The 26,414-nt window shown below is 39.0% G+C and overlaps 2 protein-coding genes across 2 annotated transcripts; both read right to left on the bottom strand.

Annotated features, from left to right (window-relative positions):
- Positions 1-1,184: 1,184 nt before the first annotated feature.
- Positions 1,185-10,323, bottom strand: arf2b (ADP-ribosylation factor 2b). Its single transcript, XM_062442491.1, has 5 exons — positions 10,171-10,323; positions 7,834-7,991; positions 7,106-7,216; positions 3,852-3,976; positions 1,185-3,260 (listed from the first exon to the last, which is right to left on the bottom strand). The coding sequence occupies exons 2-5, from the start codon at positions 7,979-7,981 to the stop codon at positions 3,099-3,101; spliced, it is 546 nt and encodes a 181-aa protein (XP_062298475.1). The 5' UTR covers positions 7,982-7,991; positions 10,171-10,323; the 3' UTR covers positions 1,185-3,098.
- Positions 10,324-12,859: 2,536 nt separating this feature from the next.
- Positions 12,860-26,222, bottom strand: LOC134003133 (uncharacterized). Its single transcript, XM_062442265.1, has 14 exons — positions 25,976-26,222; positions 25,241-25,316; positions 23,157-24,021; positions 21,906-22,040; positions 21,618-21,747; positions 21,397-21,525; positions 20,347-20,451; positions 16,851-17,011; positions 16,612-16,762; positions 15,252-15,842; positions 14,768-14,874; positions 14,558-14,678; positions 14,368-14,468; positions 12,860-13,127 (listed from the first exon to the last, which is right to left on the bottom strand). Exons 1-14 carry the CDS (start codon positions 26,220-26,222, stop codon positions 12,963-12,965), a joined length of 3,084 nt encoding a protein of 1,027 aa, XP_062298249.1. The 3' UTR covers positions 12,860-12,962.
- Between the last annotated feature and the right edge of the window lie 192 nt (positions 26,223-26,414).

Below are 26,414 nucleotides of genomic sequence, written 5' to 3'. Positions count from 1 at the left end.
AGTACTTTTACTGTAATACTGCATACTACATCACTCATAATACTGCAGTACTTTTACTGTAATACTGCATACTACATCGCTCATACTACTGCAGTACTTTTACTTTAATACTGCATACTACATCACTCATAATACTGCAGTACTTTTACTGTAATACTGCATACTACATCACTCATAATACTGCAGTACTTTTACTGTAATACTGCATACTACATCACTCATAATACTGCAGTACTTTTACTGTAATACTGCATACTACATCGCTCATAATACTGCAGTACTTTTACTTTAATACTGCATACTACATCACTCATAATACTGCAGTACTTTTACTGTAACACTGCATACTACATCACTCATAATACTGCAGTACTTTCACTGTAATACTGCATACTACATCGCTCATAATACTGCAGTACTTTTACTGTAATACTGCATACTACATCGCTCATAATACTGCAGTACTTTTACTTTAATACTGCATACTACATCACTCATAATACTGCAGTACTTTTACTGTAATACTGCATACTACATCGCTCATAATACTGCAGTACTTTTACTGTAATACTGCATACTACATCACTCATAATACTGCAGTACTTTTACTGTAATACTGCATACTACATCACTCATAATACTGCAGTACTTTTACTGTAATACTGCATACTACATCGCTCATAATACTGCAGTACTTTTACTTTAATACTGCATACTACATCGCTCATAATACTGCAGTACTTTTACTGTAATACTGCATTCTACATCACTCATAATACTGCAGTACTTTTACTGTAATACTGCATACTACATCGCTCATAATACTGCAGTACTTTTACTGTAATACTGCATTCTACATCACTCATCACTCATAATACTGCAGTACTTTTACTGTAATACTGCATACTACACTCATAATACTGCAGTACGTTTACTGTAATACTGCATACTACATTAAGCTAATGTTATTTAAGTAATTTAATTGCAATACTTTACATTTCACTAATACTTGTGGAGTTTTACTCAATTCTTTCCTGCAGGACTTTTACTTGTAATGACATATTTTAACATTAAATTCAAATCCAAATATCTGACCTTTCACCACTGACCACAACATGAGCAGCACTAAAAACACATATTTAATATTCAAGAAGAAAAGAAAAAAGTCTTTTTTACACAGACTGTTGGATCAAATCATGTTTATTAATGTGTTCAGGAAATCCCCACAGAAACAGTTTACAGGGGAGCTTACAGATTTACAATCATTCTTGACAGAAGTGCCAGCTTAACCCCCATGGTTCAACACTGAGGACACCTGCTGAATCTCACGAACCAGTTAACTGCACACCCATTCCCCTCAACAGGCCTACCACCAAGTCCTTCCAGCTCACCGTCGAGCCACTGACAGAGTACTTGACGTGTTGGTCTTTTTCATGAAGTATGCAGTGCTATAATGTGTAGTAGCCTGTAAGAACACCCAGACATTCGAACTAGGTTTCCATTTTTTATCTTTTTTTTTTTCATGTCTGGACTGTTCACAGATAAAGAGCCTTCATATTTGGTGCCAATCCTTCATCCCAACCAGGAAAAATTAGACAGCTGGATGCTTTCGGATTTCAAAAAACGTAAAACTGCCAACCGTTGGTGAGAAAAAAAAAACCTCTTCAATCAATATCATATGCAGTTGAGGCCCTCGAGGATACACTACTCTCATATACAGGATTTGTCATACTGCTCAAATGCATTTGGTTCAGCAGTCATAGTACAAATAGAAATGCTAAAACTAGTTACAGAAAAAAAAAAAAAAAAAAAACACATGTAACGTCTCTTAAAAGGAATAACATGTGAAGCTTGTGAATGTATCAGGACACCTGTCACTGTTAACCGGCTGAAGTCATGTTTGAGAAATGCCCAACACCTTGTATTCGCAACCTAAGAGAGTATGAACACTGTCAGAATGATTATACTGAAGGTCATCACAAAATCCAATTCAATCCGCGGGTAAGGGGGTGGGGGTGGGGGGGGATTAAACACCAGCTAACCAAGAAAAAAAAAAAGAAAAGATAATTTGTATGTATAAGACAAGAATTGCATATACTTGCAGATTCTAATTTTAAAGATTTAGGTTGTTTTTTTTTTAAAGATTGTTGGCTTGCCTTGTGCTTCACGGTCTTCGTTAGTGGGGGTGGGGGTGTGGGGGGGAGGGGTGGGGGAGGAGAGAGACAAGAGAGAGAAAGGTAGTGTTCATTGGAGAACCATTGCTAAGAATAATCTGTTATATTCCAATATAATAATAATAAAACAAACAGCATGATTTTCAAATGACACCAGAATGATCGAGGATGGGCGTTTCTTTTTTTTTTTCCTTTTTTTTCCTTTTTCTATTTTTTGATTTGCTTCAACCTGATACAGGTTAAGATGCAATTTATTGGTGGGTTTGCGGTTTCAAAATCAAAAAAAAAAAGGAGGTTAAAATGAACATCTAAGCATTCAGTCTACATTGGGTGAACATTTTCTAGTTATAACATAGATATATACTACAGGGAGGAGGGGAAGGAGAGCTTGCACCCTTGCTCTTTCTTTGCCGTATGAAAACCATGCTTCCTCTGGAGAGTAAGGGTGGGGGCGGGGGCGAGGGGTGGGGGAGAAGGGGGGCCGTGCAAGACTGAGAGTGGGGGGGCAGGCTGAGTGGGGCAGAGGCTGAGTTTGGTGGATGGAGAAGGGGCTTGAAAACCAGACTGCTGATTCCACAGGAGGTGTGTAAAAGGCACGCCAGGGTTACTCCCAATCCCAGCCAACATACACAGAGACGCCTTCACACCCACGCACACACTCGCTGAACACACAAGGTACACGCACACACACGCACGCCCACGCACACACAAGCAGCACAGGCTAGAGCCCCAAGAGTACTGACGAGGGACCGAGGGAGAAAAAGCAGAAGGAAGGGAATGAAGGAAGTTCTTGAAAGAAAGAGCTGAGGGGGGAGGGGTTGAAAATTGGGTTAGATGGGAGCGAAGGGGCCTGGATCCGGTGCTGCCACTGTGTTGAAACAGAAAAAATAAACAACAAACAAAAATCAAAACTGGTGGAATGGATCATTTCTGGTTCTTCAGCTGGTTGGAGAGCCAGTCCAGGCCCTCGTACAAGCCGTCCCCACTGGTGGCGCAGGTGGCCTGGATGTACCAGCTGCGGTGGCGGAGGGCGTGCAAACCCAACTTGTCTGTGATCTCTGCAGCATTCATAGCGTTGGGAAGATCCTGAGAGGAGGAGGAGAGAAAAAGATCTGTCATGAGGCAGGTTTGATGCAAAAGGTAGATGCTTCTATACATGGGTCAGTGATAAATACAGGTTGGCAAAATTAGCAATTATCATTCAGATCCTACACCATACAGTGCACATCCAAACGAATTGTCATAGCAATGGCTCAAAAATCCTGAAAATGTCAAATGATGTAACCACACAAGCTATATATAAAATATTTTATCCACCTACAGTGTATTTAAGTGTACTTATACAACTGATTACTTCATTTACAAACAGCAAATGAAAAGAAACATTTGGAGTATTTCTGTTTAATTTTCAAGGCATTTTGTCAATATTGAGCAGAACCATTTTTTCTAAATAACTGACAAATGATGTGAAATTTGTTAAAAAACTATAGTGTTGTGTTACTAAAGTGGATTATATTTATTCCACATTTTAGTTCACATTTATTTTCCTGTATATTATCCGATCTTAATGGAAAAATACTGGTTACACCAGTTGACACTGTGTTGCATCATATCATTGACCCACATTTTCATGAGCTTGTGAACATTTTGTACAAAACAAAAAAACAGAAACCTCACCTGTTTATTTGCAAAAACAAGAAGCACGGCGTCTCTGAGCTCATCCTCAGCGAGCATTCTGGACAACTCCTCCCTCGCCTCGTTCACTCTCTCCCTGTCGTTGCTGTCCACCACGAAGATAAGTCCTGCAAACCAAAAAACGTTAACGTGACATTAAACTGCTGAACGATGCTACAAGACGACCATTTCTCTGTTTCACATCAGTTTCCAATTTACTTTTGTAGGGAGAGTGAGAGTTATGGTATGTTTCAAGTAACCTTTACAGTGCCTCACACTCATGTTACACTCATGGCTGTTTTATAAGTTACATAATGAAATATTTTGCGATCATGCATGCACTGGGTCTAACACAATTTCTTCTCCTTCTCATATAAAAGGCATGGTAAATTATGAATCCTGTACAAAATGTTCCTGTTTCTTAATAAATCTGTTTGATCTGACAAGAGCCAAAGCTTCAAATTCACACTCTGTAACGGATGATCGCCACCCAGAAATGTTATCTTGATTAATATCCAAAAAATATTAAAGATTTTTTACTGATAAACTGGGTATGTCAAAATGAACTGCTGAGAGTTGTAAACAGCCGAGCATTCCAGCGAAGAGAAAATCTAATTACTAAATAAACTCAAAAATGTGTCACTTGGTAAACGCAGGTTTGTAAAGTGTGAAAATCCTGTCAAACACTAGATTAAAAAGGTTATCCGTCACTTCCACACTTCCTCCGATAAATTTCAGAGGTCTGAGGGGAAATAAATCAATTAAATATTGCAATACCTTTTATTTTTTCAGTAACATCTTTTTAAATAGTCACTCTGATTCCTGAATAGATAAACGAAGGCCGGAAGTCACTGGTTTCCTGCTCAGGGTGAATAAATCCTCACATTTAAGACACCGGCCGCTGACCAGTGACGCTTTAACTTTCTGCTAACTGCTAACAGCTAACTGTTGTTGTCCGAACTTCTGTTAACCAGAAGTTTCTAGTTCAAGGAAACTACATCAACTCTTCTTTAACACTTTATTAAACTTAAGTCCAGCAATACTGTTTCACTTTATTAAAATACTTCTTTATTTGACTTTGCCATAATACTACTTAATTTTAAGGGTACTTTATCAACTTTATTCTAACACTAATGTAACAGTGCTTTAACGTTTCTCTAAGTCTACTTTATTTCACTTTATTAAAACACTATTTTATTGTAATGGTAATTTAACTTTATTATGACTACTTTATTTAACTTCATTTTAATAGTAGTTCATTTCACTTTACTACAAGGGCACTTTATTAAACGAACAAGCTTTGAGTCAGAGCCGACGGCTTTCTAAAAATGACGCTGCCTAATTAAAACTCAGTAAGAGTGACTGTGCATTCTGGGGGAATATGACTTATGATAATAGTGTTAAGTGTATGATTCTTGATTGTATGAGTGTATGAATGCACTTTTTCCTCATGCTGTAGTGTTAAAAAAGTAAACAAATTGCATTAATTATATCATCTTAAACCTAAAATTGCATGAACGCAGACGAACTGTGAAACACACAGAGTCACACCGATTACAAGGGTAACTTCCCCTTTTTTAAAAACTTGCATGCTGTTGCAGCCACACCTAACACTGTCATCATTGACAATTAAAAGAGATCACCTATTTCCACACCCGTGAGCGGCATGTGGAGAGCAGAGCAGAGCGACGGAGAGAAACACTGCAGCAGCAGTTTTCTATCTCATCTCATTTGGTGTCATTATTTACCAAAAAAAACCAAACGAGACAAGCCACAAAATGTAAAGCAGAAGAGATGAGTAATCAAAAAGGCAAGCCAAGCTTCCTGTAATGTGTGCCAGCAAGTCAGGCAAATACTTTATCACCCCTGCAGCTTCACCGAAGTACAAACAAGTTATTTTTGGTTTATTGTAACAGTGGACGAAGCGGACATGGACGGCCCTGCCTGTGAAGGAGCTGACGCTGGTTTAGGTTGCTGCAGCAGCATCTGTAAACAGCTCCGACTGACTTATAGAGCGTCTGCTTGGTGCAAAATAACACTTAAACAAAAAAAGGAATCAATACTCATCTCGACATCTCTCATTTTTTAAAAGGGTTTTAACTCGTCTATTCTGGTACTAAATAGAAAAGCACTTCAGCAGGGGTCATATTTTTGGCTGTCTGTACATTTTATCTTCAAAGTCTGAAGGATTATTGCTTCAGATGTGTAGAGTTGTGCAGTTTGGAAGGTCAAAACTTAAAATGAGAGCCACAATAATCACATTCCTAAAATATGCTGGTAGTTTTGCATGCTTTCATTGATTTTTGCACTATTTTTCTTCACAGTATACCATTTTATTGGCTCATAACCACTTAAAAACAAAGCAGAAGCTATTTCTGAACAGCCATTACAGGTTATTATGACCTTAGTATGGACATAAATAAGAGTCACTTTTCATCCTCAGACTGTTTCTTTGAAAGGTTTTTAGATAACCAAGGAGGTGACTAATGATCATTTTATTACTGATTAGACTGCTGATAATTTTCTCAATGAATCTATTTGTATACAAATGTCAGAAAATTGTGGTGAGGTTATGCTGACATTCATCAAAATAGCTGCTGATTAATTTCCTGTTGATCAATTTATCAATTATTTGACTTACTGTTGCAAAATATCCAGTATTTCATGAGAGGAAATAGAGAAAAATCTGGACTTATTTTTACTTGTTTTAATTATCTTGTGAACCCTTTCAGTTGAGAAACTCTGAAGTTAATGGTGAAATGTTCCATACAGGAAGTTAATGATACGCATACAAATGTGGGTGCAGCAACCTTACCAGACAACATATTTACGCACTGAGGAACAAAAACAATATGCTTTTTTGATAAATGATGATGTATATAACTGGATTACGGTGTGTCTGTCTGCTACCGTGTGGTTAACTGAAGATGAGAGTGAAACCACTCATTCAACTGAAATCATGACAGGTTTCTCATGTTGTAAAACTAAAAACTAAATACCAGTTCAGTGGAGACTTTACCTGCAGGTTGCATCATTATTGGGAAATACTGAGCTGCATTAGCCTTTAAGTGCCATATTTAGATGAATTAAATTTCAGGAAATAGTGGAGGTATGACACAATAAGCCCATTGAGAGTGGAACAATGGTGCATGAGTCACTGGTTCACGCTTCAAGATCATCTTTTATGCACCAACGAGGCCACCTATGGGCAGTAATGCTCACTGACACTACCAGTGGAAGATGAAGTCCCCCCTCACCTTGAGTGTTCTGGAAGTAGTGGCGCCACAGCGGCCTGATTTTGTCCTGACCGCCCACATCCCAAACTGTGAAGCTGATGTTCTTGTATTCTACAGTTTCAACATTAAAACCTGAACAGAGAAAGAGAGGGAGAGAAAAAATAAGAAGAAACACAGATTAATCACTTAACTTGCACAAGATTTGAGTGATGAAACGTAACCTGCGAGACTTTAAAAAAAGCTCCAGATCAAACCTTCACGCATCAACATGTCTGTGCAGCCAGCTTCAATTTCATTCAATTTAATTCAAAGCTCTACGTAGGTGTGAATGTTTGAGAAGTAAAGCTGGATTATCAAACCTGAATACTATTTATTTTTCACTTTATTTAATATTTACTTTGAATACCGAAAGCCGATTCATAATCTCTTCTACTCTATTTTGATAGTTCTTTATTTACATCCACATTTTGCAACTTTTATGGTGCATTTAATTCAGGTTTAGCTCTTGCAAAACTGTGTCTGCTCAGACATTAACATAACTTCAGAGAATCTTGGGTGTTTGTTTCAAGAAAAACTGGTTTTATAGGAAAAACTACATATTTCAAATCGAGGAAGATATCATCATTAAAAAAAAGGTTCCTGTACCAAAATGTTTGTATTGTAAACAGCACTAGAATCAAATAATACACAGGTTTAATTAAAAAAACACAACAGTAAAATAAGGTGAAAATTAATATAGATATCCATACCAATGGTGGGAATGGTGGTGACTATCTCTCCAAGTTTGAGTTTATATAGGATGGTTGTTTTCCCAGCAGCATCGAGACCAACCATAAGAATCCTCATTTCTTTTTTGCCAAACAGGCCCTTGAATAAGCTTGCAAATACATTCCCCATGGTGACGAAGCTGTCAAAAGAAGAGAAAAGGAAACGAGGTTAGGGGAGTAACGTTTTGAGGTGTTTCAGTTTCCGGCTAAGACACGCCAAGACGAAAGGATGGGCAAGAGAAGAGTATGATTAATACCACACAAAAAAAATTAGACACGTGTCACAACACACGTAGTATGCCCACAGTAGCCTAAATATAATACTCAATAAGTAAGACAGTTCATAATGACACAATTTAAATAAACATGTCAGATTGATACCGCAGCACATTTAAATCGAGGACACAACTAATTAGAGCGTAGTCAATTAGCTGTCACCTATTTAATTAATTGCCATCTATTTGGATAATTAATTAATCATTTGGCGTGATTAAAAATAAATTAAACAGACAAAACAAGTCATTTGAAGATGGTATTTTGAGCTGTGGGAAACAGCGATTGACACGTTTAAAGGAGCAAATAACTAACTATTTATCACTAACTAATTGTCTACATTTTGTTATGCAAGCTTCTCAAATGTGAATATTTTCTGTTTTTTTAGTCTTCTATGACAGTCAAAACAAGTGATTTGAAGGTGTCATCCTCAATAGTTATGAGCATTTTTTTAGGATTTTGACAATTCGTCAAGTTGTTTGGGCTCATTTTTTAAAGAAATGTCCAAAATAAATAAAATTACCCACATTCTCTAATTCTGCTTCTCAAATGTAAGTATTTACTTGTCTCTTTAGTCTTCTATGACAGTAAACTGAACAAAACAAGACATTTGATGGTGTCATCCGCGTAGTAATCGACATTTTCACCATTTTCTGACCATTTATAGGCCGAACAACTACTTATTTTGTTAAGACTCATTTTTGTAAACAAATGTAGTCCAAATACTCAGTCTAGCTTCTCAAATATGAATATATACTTGTCTTTTTAGACTTCTATGACAATGAACTCATGCAATCCTCAATAGTAATCCACATTTTTCACGTTGCTCTGACACATTACAGGCCGAACAACTATTCATTGTGTTGTTTAACCTAATTTCTGTAAACAAATATCAGTCTAGCATCTCAATCATGAATATTTTCTCATTTCTTTTAGTCTTTTATGACAGTAAACTCGATATATATTTGGGTCGTGGACAAAAACATGACATTTGAGGACGTCATCTCCTATTTAATCGCCTCTTTTCCACGATGTTCTGCTGAACCAAGCAATGAATCGTTTAATCGTGGAAGTTATCGCGAATTTCAGCCGTTACTACTCCTGACTGTCGCCGTACCAACAGTAGTCAGGGCGACACGGTTGGAACACCAGCAGCGAGATGTTTACTCAACGGTTAAACGTTACGTTGCTTATGGGCCAAACTGTCAACGTCGTCAAACATTATCTAACACTTACATATTTCATTTTTTACGACGTCGCTCGTTTAGTTTAGCTTCGTGTATTTCATATAACTTAACTTGAAATCTAATTTATTTAAGATTTAAGCTAAACCCCCTTTTAACAGGCTGGAATACCCAACTGATGGTCAGATAAGAGAGGCCTGTTCCAGCTGGTAGGATAATGTTAGCTAATGTATGCTTATGACGCTAACAACAGCCCGACCTTAGCAGAAGGCCAAAAAAAAAAATTTACAGCCGGTGTTTTATTTAATTAATTAATACCCGCGATGGTACATTTAATAAATAAAACGCGCTCAGTGTTTAGGAGATTGTGGCTCCTTTTTTAACATCAGCTAAAATGTCTTTATCGGGTTAGCACCACCATTTGAAGCAGATTAGCTTCACTAAGGGCGGATGCTTCAAGTTAGCTAGTTAGCTTCCATTGCTAACGGGCGAAACCTTCCGTTAGTAACGAGCAGAGCCGTTTACAACACACAAGACAAGCGATTTTAAGCGATATTAAACGTCGACATGTTATAATAAAACTGTAAGCGAACTGAAAACGTAGTCGTTTGTTTATTTTTTTTAAAAACCCACAGTTGTAGGTTTTTTTTCTTCTCTTTTTTCGGGTTCGTCCGTTTCAGGAACTGCTCGATTAGCTTAGCCTCGGTTAGCTGAAGCTAACTGCCGCGTCACAGTTAAGAGAGAACACAGTGACGTCATGTCAAACGCGGGTTAAAAACGAGCGGAGCGCACAGAGCAACAACAACCACACACAACGTGACATTTTAGGAGTAAAAACAGTGCGATTTGAGCGAGAAATTACCTTTAGAAAGACTGCTTTTCGATCTTTCCGTTATCTTTCACTGTCACTCCAAAATGGCGTCTTGCGCAACCAGGGAGACACCGGCGTACGGGTACTTCCCACTATCAAACCCGAGCCGAGGATCCAATCACAGTGGGAGCGGAGTCACAGAGGACCCGCCCATGCTGGCCGGCCGTCCTATCGCTGCATCAGCTGATCTGTGTCTGCTGCACAGTGCACAAAATGTCGAGGAAGTGAACCGCACACAAGTTTATTCAAGTTTCAGTTACAGAGTCTATTGAAAAAGTGGACAACACGAATGACTGACTGGACTTTGACTGTATTTTTGTGCTATGGTGGCGTGTTTTTGTAGCTCCAGCAAAATGTTGCTGCTGTCATTGGAAATCATGATATTAATACTGGATTTTGTTTCACAGTGAAATGCATATGGCTAAACAAGACATTTCAAGGCTTCATCTTTAACAGTGATCAAAGTTTTTCACCATTTTCTGATGTTTGGACTCATTTACTGACAAAGAAAATGTCCTAATTCTCTTATTCCAGCTTCTGAAATGTGAATGTTTTATGGTTTCTGTAATCTTCTGTGACAGTAAACTAAATATATTTTGGTTGTAGACAAAACAAGATCACGTCATCCTCATTAGTGATCAACATTTTTCATAATCATGGCTCCAGTTTCACAAAATTCTGCTGCTGTCATTTGAAAAAAATATAGGCTATGTTATTGACACTGGATTATTTTCATAGTAAAAGATGTGGCCTAAAATATGTGTCCTGGATCTGTTCATCCAGATCCAGTAATGTCAATAATGGGAAAGGGATACAGTAATGTCAATAATGGGAAAGGGATACAACAGACTATAGTCATATCTCAGACAATAGTGCCATTCCAACTTTGCACCAACTGTTTGGTGAGGCCCTTTCCTGTTATCGTCACAAGGCCTCCATGCGGAAAGCCAACCCCATTAAGAAGTGGTTTTCCCAGTTTGGTGAGGAGGAACTTGACTGGCTTGCTTACACAGAGCTCTGACCTCATCTTGCACTTTGGGGATGAACTGGAACTGCAAGCTGGGCCTTATCACCTAACATCTATAGTAGGCCGACTTCACGTCTTGTGGCTAAACGGAAACAAAGCCTTAAAGGATAGATTCACAGTTTTTCAAGTCTGTCTTAAAACAGCAGCCAGGTGTTCAAATAAACAGTGGAAGAGGTTTCCCTTGCTGGCTGTAATCATTCCTCCTGTTCATACTGGCTGTTAAAAGATCCCCTTCAAAAGCACTTTCAGTGTAAGTGATGAGAGCCAAAATCCACAGCGTGTCCACACAGTCATTTAAAAGTTGATGTGAAATTTATATGAAGCTTCAGCTGTCTGAGTTAGTCATATCAAGTAGATATCTGACACATTTGCAGTCTTTTTAGCATCAAATTCCCTCTTTGTGTTTCCTCGGACAGTGTTTCCTTGTTTAGCTGTGGTGGAAGTATAGTAACAAAAAGAGGGACTTTGGCACTAAAAAGACTGAAACTCTTAAAAGATATCTAGTTGATTTGACTCATTTAGACGGCTGAAGCTTCATATTAGCTTCAGATAAACTTTTAAATACATTTTGGCACAGAAGGAGGACTGTGGGTTTTGTCCCCTATCACTTAGACTACATTGTAAGTGTATTTAGTGTATAATAGGTTTCAAGCCACTGGGGACTTGTGCACTGTATTTTCCTTGTTTCAGTCATTTTAATCTTCACATAAAGAATCATGTTACAGTGTTAGAGAAATGCCAGTTCTGGTGCCATGGTTTATAAAAAGAAAGTTCTCAAGCCTTCTAAAAAGTGGCAGGCTGTGTTTAAATATTTGCCAAAGGCGTCATTTGACTGACCCTATTATCCCTCCGCCTTCCTCAAACATCACCCTACAGAAACACATCAACGGGAGCATTTCATCTGTGAAGCCCACATGTTCCTAATACAATGAGAATTTATATGAAATGCCTGAAAAACCACATGTGCCTGAGTCATGTGATTTGATCACATGTAATACTCTGTTTAACATGTGATGCAGTCAAATCTACTTTTTTTGTCAGGGCACGGCAAGGTTTTATTAGTGCTGTAAAAGTTACGTCACGCTATAGGTCCTGTCCTAATCTATTGTAGCATAGGAGGTGATTTCATTAGCCTGTGTGTAATGATGAACTGGTTGGTCCTGAATCTATCTTTAATGCTCCTGCAGACTGCCTCTTTTCTCCTGTGTGGAACTAAACTAAAGGAGACAATAAACAAAAGAGGCAATAATTAGAAAACAAGCAGAGCTGGGAGAACAGAGCAGCTTCTTTGTTCAATATGTCATCGTTTATTAAGATATAAAATGTCAGAAACATTCAAGTATTTAAGTCTGGAGGGCTCATACTGTATTGTGTGACAATTGTTCATTGTTTCAAGCAGCTTCTAAACCTTGAAAGGCACCAAGTGACATGACTATCTCCAGTTTACAGACCATGGAGGCAACAAAGACGTACTGTAATATAATCAGTTCTCCGGTTTAATATAAATCAAAGAACTGATACAGAAAAATCATCTTTACAAATAGAAAACATCATTAAAATCACATCCAGTAATATTTAATGAGAAAATTCACTCATCTCAAATTCATACCATAAACTCTAACTATCCAACTAATACGCAGGAAAATAAATCAACAATAAAATATCTGTATATATATTAATGCTTTTTTTTTACCACATAGATTAAGAACAAACAATAACTAATTTTGTGCATTCAACAAAACATAACAAAAATGTCTCATTCTCGTAGCTCCAGCTTGCCGTCACTGACCCTCCACCTCCAGCGCTGACATCGGTCAGGAGCAGGAACACAGCGGAGCCACAGGTAGGAGTCTTTGATCTCTTGTTCCAAGGGCACCATCTTTCTGTCGAGGGTCTCCAAAGTGAAGGCTTTCCCTGAGATCTGAATGATAGATGAGATGATTTATAGCTGAGTATCAAACATAAATACTGTTGGTACAAATCAAAATGTATCAAATGTTGGCATGGGACATCTAGTCATTTGGAGTCTTGTTTAAATTTTGCCAATTTTAGAGTATTTTATTTAGGCCAATGACTACATGTACAAAGGACTACATACTTGACATTTACGAAGTTTGTTTTTTTGGTTTTGTAGAGAAGCATATCTATATAAGGGTCAATGACGTATAAGGATTTAGAACAACTCAATTGTAGAATAATAAAAAACAAGCATATCTAATGCAGTAGTTCAAACATTCAGAATGTTGTGTACCTGAAGATCCATATTATACATTTGAAATTAAGTGATTTTAGTGGGGGGTTTTCAGGATTAATTGGCACTGGCCTTAAAAAGAGTCATGTGGTGCGACCATGATTCATCTTGAAATAAATCAATTTACTTAACACGCTTCACATCTTTTTTTTACAAGTTTTCAGTAATATAAAGTGTTTGGAAACAAAGTATTTGATTTTTTTTTTTTAAATTTTTGTAAATGATGATCTTTTATTTAGAAAAGATATTTCAAGATGAATCATGGTCACACCAAATGACTTTTTTTTTCAGGCCAGTGCCAATTAATCTTGAAAAACCCCCACTAAAATCACTTTCAAATTGTAATATGAATTTTCAGGTACACAACATTCTGAATGTTTGAACTACTGCATTAGATATGCTTGTTTTTTTATTCTAAAATTGAGTTGTTGAAAATCCTTATACGTCATTGACCCATAAGTATCAAAACTGAGGTGTCGTATACCCAACTCAACTTGTCAGTCAGACACATACTGCTGAATGCTGGACTGGTGCAATATTAACACCCCTTTACAAAGCTACAAAATCAACTCATTGTACAGACAGCCAAAAATCAAGACAGACTTTCAAACCTCAATCAAAATCACACTGACATTTGTAACACAAAAGTAGGGCTGCAGCTAATGGCTACTGTCACTACCAATTCATATGGTGATAATTTTTTTTATTTCTATTGCTTGTATTATCTGGTCCAAAAACAAAAAATTATCATATTACTCATCATCTATACTAAATTAATCATGAGGCAAAATACAGCTGGGTCAGGGTAACTTATCATCTCTACTAAACAATATCCTGGAGTAAACCGTGCTTAGAATACCCCAAAACACATTCAAACAAGCAATTTTGACATCAGTTAATTGTCTCTTACCTGATCACTAATTCCTATCGCAACATGTCCCACTTTGACCTGCCGGCGTTCCCGAATCCTCAGACACTCGCCTTGGACGTTCTCTATCCAGATGTCAACACCTGCGAGTGTCAGAGCAGTAAAAGAAATGATCCCAACAGCAAGTCAACCACCTTATAACTCAGCGGTAGATAGGTTGCTGCTGTTTTACCTTCAAAGCAGTATGAGGAGGGCTGGTTTGCTGACACCAACCACTCCAGGTGTCTGTCTGCCTGACTGTTGCAAGACGAAAAGACTCCAGAGCTGAGGTCATCGGATGAATGAGCAGATTCCTTAAAAATGGAAGGAAACTTGAGGTTTTTTTTGCAGTTTTTACTTTACAAAAGAGTAGTTCCACACGCATTCATCTTTAGATACACACCTTGTCTGAGTCATCTATTGGCGATGTATCCGAGCAGCTGAAACAGGACGGAGGGTCATCTCGTGGCTCAGGGGAGGGGGGCTGGATTGTGGTGCCAAGAGCTACACCTAAAGACAATATTAACAATTTCTGTTAGTATGAAAAGCATGGCAATTTTTTGTTACATTTTACTTCCTATATATAAGTGTTTTTCTTTCTTATTTTGGTGCATTAACTACATGTCAGGTATACTTTGGTCACATTTATCACAATCACATTCACATAACAAAGGCATGCTGAAAAAATTACAGGAAATATGATTTTCTTGGTAATGAAATCTCGTAATGAAATCAGAGCTCACTCGGCTTTATTCTGTTCCTGTAGGTATTCTGATAACGTTTAGTTTCAGCAGATGAAATGAAATGATTCTGGACAAGGAACTGGTAAACAGGAGTGTATTACCCACGCTGAACTGTCCCCATGACGCAGACGTTTACTGACTCACCGTCTCTGATGTATTCCAGCTCTGGTTCTGATCTCCCGGAACTGTTGTTTGTCTGTTGGGCTTTTTGCAGTAAAGGGAAAAGGCCTCGGAGAGTACGGAGATACTCTGTTGATACAGAAGAATCCCACTCCTTCTCTTCCTCCTCCTCCTCCTCTTTCTCATCTTCATCTCCCTCCTCTTCCCAATCCCCTTCATAGTCCCTGTCAGTTTTCAGCCACTTCTCCCGAATATATTCCTCCTCTCCCATATAGATGTCGACTTCTGAATCCGACCAAGTGTCCCAGTCTTTTTCACTTGCAATGTAATCATCTCGCAGTGATTTTGGCTGGGATTCCCATTCCCTGCTCAGCAAATGTGTCTCCACTTCAGAGACTTGGTCTGAGTCACCGTCCTCCAGTTCATTGCTGTCCTCGTCCACCGCCGTAGTTCTCCAGGGGCTCACCCAGTACATCAAGGGAGCTGAAACAGGAGGTGATGGTTCATTTGGGGTGGAAGGGATTCCAGATGACAAAGAGCAGGGGATGTCTTCAGTCTTGCCGTGACACAGCCTTTCACAGGCTGTTTTGACGGACCATGGACTCAGACCTCCAACTGTGGAGCAAAAAAAATCATTTTCAGTGTCACTTGGGATTAAAATCCAACTGAAATCACATAGTTAAACGTTTTTGCAGTCAAAATGTCAATGTGGTTATAAATGTGTTGTTAATAGTTTTATATTATTAAAAGGAAGAGAAAAGGTCTTTGGTCAAACATCAGAAATGCTCCTTTTTGACTCAGCCAAGTGTTTTGAGTGTCAGTGTTACACCGTAGGGGATGAGAGAAGAAGTAAACTAACTTCTTCTGTAGCTACATGCTATGTCACAATGCTACATGCATTGTTACAATTATATTGTGGAGTAAAGGCCTAACAAGCATCCAACTGGACCAAAGTACAGTGCACTTCTACCAGGTGAATGTTTGTTTGGTGGCACGTTCTACAAGCTAAGGTGCAGGACAAGTGGCGTGTTCAAGATTGTAAGTTAGATAAGAAGTAGAGTTTGTGGCTCTTTTTCTGTCTCAGGGTGCTATCAGATTCAGTGTGACTGTCTGCTTTGACTATGATACCCGTTATCACTTTATGCAAGATTTTATTGGCTGAATTGAAACAACGACTCCAGCTACATAGATGGAAAAATGAAATATATTCTGTCAAATTAATGCATAACTAGGGGGCAACGATACATTTCACCCTTTTGGATTTTTACAGGAGAACACAAGACAAGTGATTTACAAAGCAGATGTATTCTATAGCAAATAAAAAGGTTTATAGTTGATAAATAATTTTATTCTAGGATGACTCTTTAATATCAAGTGCATTAACCTGCTCTGAGGGCCTTGGTGATTTTCTTCCTCAGCTCTTTTGCCGATGCTCGCCTGTCAGGATTCTTCTGGAGTCCGGCCCTGAACACTTTGGCTGTGAAATTGTTACATTTGGACGGCACCTCCCACAGAGGCGGAGGCTCGTTGACAATCTGATACAGACAACAAGAAGTGTGAATCAGTCTTTTCTTATTCAGGGTGAAATTGATTTTCCAGTAACGATGAAGAAGAGACTCTGACCTGGAGACATAGTGGATGGGAATAGTAACGTATCCATGGGTGGCATCCGTTGAGCATGTGCAGTAGCATACAACAGCTGCTCCACACATCCGCCTTGGCACAGAGTTGGTCCCCTCTCACCACCTCAGGAGCCATGTGGGTCTCTGTGCCAGGGAAGGCGGCTCCTACATGAATAAACCAGTAAATTAATTGTAAACTCTCTCTTGTATCTCTTTATCACCTTTTATTTTCCCATGTTATTCTTCTCTGTTTGCTTGTGATCACGTTTATACATTACATTTGTTTTGTTGTTGTTGTAATATGGCTTTAAATCTTCACTATTGTATTGTCCATAATGTGTAAAATTGAGGTATAAAGAGGGATTCTACCAATTTTATACATGATGATCACTTTACTTTTTATGAGAAGTGCTACTCAGCCTGTGAAAACAGCTGCATAATATCCTCTGTGGCTCTGGAGGGGATTTGTCAAGTCTGGGAAAATAACTGATGATGTCATTGTGATGTCATCATGGTATTCTCCGTTTTGGCTTCATTAAAAATAATAAGATACACACCAAAGCTTGAAAGATGTGGGTGTTTATAAGGCAATGAGGGTATAATAAAAAAGATGCTATTGAATTGCATGGTGGGAATTGTAGGATCTGGCATTTTTGGATCTTGACCCGTAAAAGTGACTAAATCTGGATTTACGCTTTTGCAATAAGGGTTTATGTCATACCTCAAGGGTGACATCTTCCTTTTGTCGACAACGATACCACAAAACCACAAGAACTGATTTAGCTTGGCTACTTGTGTTTTCTCCTAAAAGTTTCTGATGCATGTAAAGACTGTCCGGAGAAAGGACAACATGAAGCTTGATTTCATGGGCCTAACTGAAACCTTGCAAAACCAAGAGACTACTCTGTGCTTAATGAGGCCTGCCGTCCTGGCTATAGTTACATGGAAAAAGCCTGCAGCTCTGGCCGTGGTGGTGGTTTACCACACTGGATTGAACTGAGACTGTCTCCTTCGCCAATGCCTGATCTTTCTTCTGTTGAACTACTGAAAGCCGTGCTCTAAAATGTAAACCTCCATACTCCATGATAGTGCCTCTTATCCACTACCCTCCCCAAACCAAACTCATCTTTCCTCTACATGACATCCTCACCTCACTCTGCTTCATGTCAACCAACATCATCATTGTTAGTGCTGTGAATATACATGTTAACAACCCTGTGATTGTGAGTTCCTGAGTCTGATAGAGTCTTGGTCTGAAGCAGCATGTTGATTTCCCTACTCACACCAGGGGGCACACCCTTGACCTGGTCATCACTGACTCCATCCAGTGAACCAGTGGAACCCGTTAATACATCTCTAAGCAGCATCTTTGATCCTCACAGCCCTGTCAAGACACGAGGTCAATGTTCACGCTCTGCTCCCTATTACATTCATGATCTGTGGAAAATAAACAGCTAGAACGATGCTTCAGGTGCCTTGGTCTCGCTGTCCAGAAACTTTGGTGAACATCAAAGGACTTACAGAGTCCCTTAAAAGATGCTCGGTCAGTCCTACAACTAATGAAAAATAATCATGGCAACCCTAAGCATCCTTTTCCACCTTTTTATCCTCTGCATACTCCCCTGTAGATGTTTCATCAGCAGACATAGGATGTCTTTTCATTGCTATGCTGATGATACCCAGCTATATTACTACTACTACTGCTACTGCAGCCTCAGCACCTGTCTCACGGAGGTAAAGGTCCTAACCCTAACCCAGTTACACAGCAGCAAAACTAAAGCTCTCCTTATCCTCACTCCACACCAGATTCAGTCATCCTTCATACCTCATCTCAGCTTTTATGGCCAAAACATCCCCATTTACTCCTAAATCATTAATCGTGGTTAATCGTGGTTTGACCCTCAGCTGACTTTTGATGACCACATAAGACCATCCCAAAAACATCTGTAAATTCCACTCCTCTCTAACCCTGTCAGTTGCAGAGAAACTTGTCCATGTCTTTGTCTCCTCAAGACTGGATTATTGCGATGCCTGGCTTGAGTATTCAGAAGCTCTAGTACATTCATAATGAGATTGTGAAAACACAAATATATAACACCAATTCTGTTTTCATCGCACTGGCTCCCTGGATTGACTACAAAGTGCTGCTACTCACATACAAATCCATCAACGGACATGCGCCTCCCTGCCTACAGGAACTGACCACACCAAAGACCTCAACACGCACCCTCAGATCTGCCAGCAGCTTGCTCTTCTTGGTCTCCAGTACTAAGCTCTGCACCATGGGGGGTTGAGCCTTCTGATCTGTTGCACTACGCTTGTGGAACCGCCTTCCTAACCATCTGAGGGCAGCACAGACCCTAGTCTCTTTTTTTTTTAAAAACCTAAAACCTTTCTATTCAGGAAGAGTTTTTCACCTTTACTTTTATTACTATTTACCTGATGTTGTGTGTTCTTTGTTATTAATACTCTAACACTTTGGGTTTCACTATGAAGTAAAGGTTCAGTACAAATTAAATATGACGACATCATTTATATTGCCAACCCTCTGCTCACCACAACCCCTTCTCTGTATCACAGAGAATGAAAGCCGTAAAAACAGCGACCCATATATATTAATCCTTCCCAATATAAGGTTTGAGTCCCCTTAATTATCAATATAATGATAAAATTGTTTTAATTTAGTCTTTTACAGCTACTTCTATATATTTATTTAGGCAATTATATTTCATATTTCTTTGTAGTGCACTTCGGTCAATATCTGTTATGTTCAAATGTACTCTATAAATAAATTTGACTTGACTTGTATCATAAAGTGAATGAAAGAAGGTCAACTTACTGTTACATGGGGAATATAACTAAAGCACAATATGATCTGATCAGGTGCAGTATGATATTTACCCATTTAGTTTAGTTTACACAGTAGGTATCTACAGTGGAACTCCCATTAACCCCTTGCGTCAAGTTTACATCTAGTTTAAAAGTCAGGCTATCTTGACCTCTGGTGCATCAATTTTTCCCTTTTTTTGTTTTATAATGAAGCTCTCAGGAGTCTTAAACTTTATGAAAGCGAAATACTTAATCAATTACATGTCACTTTTAGTTGTTTTGGAGTCACTGTAAGTTTGTTTTGATGAGATCATCAGTTGAACACATAAATGCAGAATGTACCAACCACACTCAGAGGCCAACAGAGGTATACAGTGAAGTCATTTCCTGTGTTTACCTTTATCTCTTTGTTTTTATCATAGATTTACTAAAGAACAAGATAATATAAAGATTCAGGCGGCAATAAAAAAACACCTTTTGTATGAAAGCTGCTTATTTCCCTCAATGGCAGAAATACAATTGATGTGGTTACATATCCTTTCTCTTCTTTGTTGGCAGATCCAACAATGTGACCAATAACTATCAGGTGAATGATTGTGTTTTTACCACAGTTGTACAATTATTCAGTTTTTGACATGAACTGTTTGACATTTGTAGAGTTTACTTACCCCTGAAGGCCTTGGTGCTCCATCCATTGTCATCTAATGTCTCTGAGAGACCAAAGTCACAGAGGAATGTGTCTCTGCAGTCTGCAGACAGCAGCACATTGTCAACTGGAATAAAATCAACACACAGGATTTAGAGAGACAGCTTGTTTTCATTTGGTGCTCATTATTAAACAGTTGACTGAGAAATGAGGAGGCTGTCAGAGGCTGTCAGAGTGATGGGTACACTGGAGACCAAAACTTCACTGGCCAAACTCCTGAACAGCCATCCTGAGGCTGCACAAGATAATATCTCCAAAAATAAAGCAAGCACACACTTTTTTTCCACCTCTTTGTGAAGATCTAATATGATGAGACTGTTAAATTTGATGGTTGTTGGCTGAATGAGACTTGCAGTGAGCTCAGAGGACAATAGAGGGGCCTAATTTGAGCAAGCCCCTTGCTACTCAATCCTCTCAGCGGGGATTACTGAGGGTTTAGGGGTGAGGTGTCAGTTTAGGATTAGGAACCATCACTGTGGATTCCAGCTGACAACCAGTAGCTAGAGGCTTTACTGGGCTCCCTCCCTCCGTGTAAGTATTGCTGATAATATCAAATCCACTATCACGGCAACGAGTGATGGATACTGTGGGGTCTCACAACTAACCAAACAAGGTAACGTTGGAATCCATACCCTGTGTGTGTGTGTATATATATCACAGGCAATATGAATCAATAAATCAATAAATCAATGAATAAATACTAAAAATACAAGACTGCTCAAACATTAAAGTTGTAAACCAAAACAATGAGCCAAAAGACACTAAAATGCTCCATAGAGCTAAGAAGATTTGGCTGATTATTCTCTATTACTCATAGAGATCATTTTATCCACTGTTGATATAAAAATATTGATTAGTGCAGCTTTGACTACAGGACTTGAGTATATGTACTAAGTTAACATCCATCACCGCCTTAAATTGCCTCACCAGAGATGCTGTTTTGCATTAGATGTGCTCTAGTCATAGAAACTAAACACCCATACTTATCATCTTGTCTGAAACTTGATCCCACCTTTGACATCCAGGTGCAGGATCTTTCTGTGGTGCAGGTGTTCCAGCGCCCCTAGGGTCTGATGAAGATAGTGCAGGGACAAATCCTCAGGTAGGGTGTTCATCTCTTTTAGGAGCTGTGCCAAACAAGCTGAAGAGGTTCGGACAAGTCTGGTTATTTTATAAGACTACTCAAACTACCTCATTATGATAGAGTATGTGTGTTATTGATACTGACTTTACCTGGTTTCAAGTCCATGAAGAGTACAACGTTCAGCCCCTCCCTCACAGCCCCGAAGAGCTCCACAACACGAGGGGAGTTCAGAGTGCTCCACGTGCTCACCTCCTCTCTGCTGAAATGATTCAGTGGAATCTGAGATAAAAGGACATTATGAATTTTTTGAAATTATTATTTCAGAAACTTTTAACTTAATCATCATTTCTGATATCAATCTAGAAGGGGAATAATGTTTAAAACGTTTTGGGTGATGTGTATCTGGATTTTAAATGACTCACTCTTTCTTGGCTTACCTTCTTGGCTGCACATTTGAATCCAGTCCTTCTGTCCTGAACACAGAATACATCACCGTATGATCCATTCTGGATGTGGTTTTGGATGTAATAGTCCTCTCCCTCCCTGTACTGGGAACTATTGGGCTGGAGTTGCTTAAGAATACAAAAGAAACACATTGAAAGCATAAAATGAGAAACAGGCTGAGGGAAATGAAGGAGCAGTGTTAAAGCATAAAATCATAAAGTCTGTTGCATCACGGCCAAACAACCAATCAGTGAGATCATGGCAAGGATTTCCTGTCAGTTGTCAAAGGTAAAATATCTACTGTAAACATGCAGCAACTTGTTTTGAGTGGCTTAAGGCTGAGGCAGAAGATGAAGTGTCTTAAAGTGCAATTCCACAGATGGCCACTAGATGCTCCAGTAGACTCCCATTCAAAAAGCATCAACATCTCTGAACCAATACTAAGTGAATCATTTTTTTTCAATGAGTCATTATGGTCTCACTCTTTAAATTCAGGCCCTCTAATAAGTGTGTTAGTGGTCATTTTGAAAATGATTGCTCTGTTAGTAAGATTTGAAGATTTATAGTAGATTTGATGTCTGCCATGTGGGTTTTGATTGGCCGCTGTTATTGACAGCTGGCTCATCTGTTGATCTCCCTGGCTCCAAGACTCACATTGAGTCATACTATGTCGCAATATTTCACTCAGTATAATGTTATGATATCTGCTTTGTTAGCACAATTAAGCTAAAATAGCTAATGTTAGCCCAACAAATAGGTAAGTGTTAGTTAACATGTTCATCATAACAACTGATAAGATAATTGGTTGGGTTTACAGCTTGTTCTGCTGCCTGCAAGTGACTAAAACTATTTTATTTTATGCTACTTTTTACTTCTACTCCAGCACATTTTAGAGGGAAATAGTGTACATTGTTATACGCTTTTCAGATCAAAAATCAAGATATCTTGGCCTCCACTGCTTCAATTTAGACCATTCTTACTTCAGTATGTCTCTTGTGAATCCCCCATCTTTGAGGAAGTGCAACACAAAATTGCTGGAGCAGCCTTTAAGTAAAAAAAAACCCATGTGATTTCTTTCTTTTCTGCTGAGATATGATTGATTGGGATGTTGCTCAAAGTGCATGCTTGAAACTTTTTTAGAGCAGGTTTTGGTGTTCTTAACTTATTATAGTTTTATGGTATATGTTGGCATTTTAATATCAGCAAAGTTGTATGTGTAAATAAATTAAATGTAAATGTCTTACATCATGAAATATGAGTCCTTCATTGACAGGAACACTTTGTTTCCAGTGATTCAGAGTCTGTTTTTTCAAATCCTCAAAGAAGGGTGAAACAAAGAGTTTTGGCATCTGTGTCACTCTGCCTCTGAGGCAGTCCAAAACTGTGTCAATATCGATCACATCAGCAGCACTAAACACACACGGAGAGGAATTCACAGTGTGCAGGGGGGTGTAGGTGGAGTCTGGATTTCCCAAGAGGCTTTTGGCACACCCTGAAATCCTTGTGAAACCATTGGAGGAGTCTGAGTCCCGCTGAGCGTGGGAGGAAGAGGAGTTAACACCAGACACTCCCATCAGGTCATTCCATCTACAGCTGTTGTGTACTTGTATGTCGTCCTCTCCGCAGTAAGATGAGTCTGAATCACTTTCATGAGTGCAAATAGATTCGGCGCAATCAGAGTCTGAGCTTCCTCTGTCATCAGTGCTGGATGTGTCCTCTGTATCTATTGATCTGTACTGGTCCTCTGATAGTGACACATCCTCCACTCTTCTGACACATTCACACACATCTTCACTGCTGTGACCTTCATACACACAGGAGTGTTGGTCTCCATGGCTGCGAGGGCGTGAGAATGAGTCAGTAAACTGAGGAGGAGGTGGTATGATTTCAGCAGACGATGTCATCTCGCTGTCAGCTGATTTCAGCCAATCAATCTCCTGCACCCACAGACCACGGATGATTGGAGGTTCTTCTCCTTGCTCCTGGTTCTGTCTTGTCCTGGTTTTCCTGCGCTGTTTCCTCTGGAGGTGGTAGTGCGGGAGTTTAGTGGCGCCGTCAAAGTCCTCATCTTCTGTGTCACTCATGAGCGCAGTTTCTTTGCTGAGAGGCCTGCAAATGAGATAATATGAGTTACTCCCAGTTTACTAACAGAAACTCCACAGGTTTAAGGATCTTTACCAGCAAAGATGAATCATTTTACCCAATTTAAAGTCTCTGTGTGTAGATTTTTATATTATTAAGTTGTTTTACAATTATTCTGATGGGATATGTTTGGGTTTGTTATTCTTTGTGAAACCTAGTGCATTCGATGTCTTGCTTTAAGCACATTCATCTCAGTCTCTCTCTGTGACATCCATTGTAAGGTGGGTGTGTGAGTGACAGTGTCTTCTTAATACTACCACAAGGAGTCACTAGAGTCAGCATCATACACAACTTTCGTCTGAGGCTGGTTTGGATATGACCACTTAATGCTAATGAATCTACATCATACAGTGACATTTTAAACAATAGTGTGATACCAACAGTTTGTTTTTGTCTCTTTTCTGTTTCAACATGACATTGCATTCGTGCACAAAGCCAGCTCCATAAATAAATGGTTTTACCCAGAACTTGACTGGTCTGCACAGAGGTCTGACCTCAACCATAATCAACATCTTTGACACAAACTGAAACATCGACTACAAGCCAGACCTAATCTCCCTACATCAGTGTTGGACTTCGGTAATGCTCTAGAGGCTGAATGGGAGCAAATCCCTGCAGCCAGGTTCCAACATCTGCTGGGAAGTCAGCAAATTAGTTTTGATAGAACCTCATATGGGCTAGATTATGTTTTATAGTCACATAATGAGGAAATGTTGTTAATCTGGAAAGACATAAACATGTCCATACAGAAATTAAAATGTTCACAGATGAGGCATTTGTTTTCCATCTAAATATGCAAACTTGTAGTTCAATATCCGCTGGCAGTAACAACAGCATTATCACACTTTTTTATTGTTATTTTTAGGCACTGGCTTGGAAAGATTATGTTCGTCAATACAGAAAAGATCTGCAGTGACTTGAAGCACATGACACACAAAAGAGTGTTTATTAACCAAAACCACAATCTTTTTATAACCGAAACCAGAGTCCTTTTGTTGCCTGAGCCTGAGCTAAGCCCACATGGGACTTGAATCATGGTGTCTGGTGTCAAATCCTGAGCTTTGTTAATAATCCATGTAGGATCGTCACCACAACATAATTAGGAACTCAATTTAGTAATATACTTTCATATACTCTCAGCCATGTCCTATGTACTGCAGTATTAGGGGTGTATATTGTGAAGTACCTGTGCTTTTTGAGCAGCTGAGATCTTGAGTAGAGGCTATGTGTGTTGGTAGGGCTGAACTCCTGAAAGTCTTCTCCTGGGGCAGAGACAGTGACATAGAATTAACAGTTAGAGATATAACTGAAAATTATAACTCAGTGCATGCTTCAGCAGCTTAATGATACTGACAGGAGGTGTATTTGGTGCTTGAATTTCCTTGGCAAATATGGCAAATTATTTCTTAAGTAGAAATGTTCAATTGTGAATTTTAGTGCTGTTTGATTTCTCTACAGGAGGGGAAACAGAATGATGCAGTTATTTTATTAGTATCATATTAGGGACTGTGAGTAGCTTTTTTTTTATGACTGAGTGTTTTCTAAAATGTTCAGACAGTGTATTTAAATGACTGACAAGTTGTGCATTATTGTGCTGGCAAAGTATATCGCTGCTGTTTGGTTAAAACTGTATTTTTCTTCCTTTTATGAACTCAGAAAATAATCTTGCTTGAAGCGTTTGACTACCATGAACCTTTGACTCAATTTAACTGGTTTTGGAAAGATTTCAACAGTCTGAGGGAAGTGGAGAGAAGCATGTGGTGAAAATCCAACTTGAGATACAGGATTTTTTTTACTCAAATCATCTTAAAGTGTCAAACATCCATCATGCAATATATAGTACAAATTATCCCAGTGGGAATTGAACCATATATGCCCACTATTAGAGCAGAAGAGCCCCAGCAAAGACCCACAATCTTACTCTCAGCCTGTGCGACTATGGAGACACAAGCATTCTCCTCAGGCACGTCCTGCCCTGCTGTGACCACGTGCTTGGCAGTGCCGTGCTGCATCACTCGGCTCAGATGCGGGGTGATGGCTTGGACCAGCGACTCTTTTTCCTCCTCACACGCTTGGCTGTCATCTTCCTTTCCAACAAACGAGAGTTCAGATCCTCCGGTCACAATGATAAACGGGGCGTTGGAGTTGAACATCCGGGGAATGGCCATTTCTCTGTCACTGTAGCTGTGCATCGACTTTATGAGAGCTGCAGGAGAGAAGATGGAAAAAACACACATATTCAAAAGAATTCACATCATATATACTAACACCTCAATTCTGGTGATTTTTTTGGGTCAGTCACATCGTATTTCAAGTTCTGAAAGTGGAAATCATGGCCTAACTTGCTCAAACAAAGATAT

The sequence above is a fragment of the Scomber scombrus genome, chromosome 21 (assembly GCF_963691925.1).
Source record: "Scomber scombrus chromosome 21, fScoSco1.1, whole genome shotgun sequence".
Classification (NCBI taxonomy): Eukaryota; Metazoa; Chordata; class Actinopteri; order Scombriformes; family Scombridae; genus Scomber; species Scomber scombrus.
This window is presented reverse-complemented; position numbering and strand designations above follow the sequence as displayed.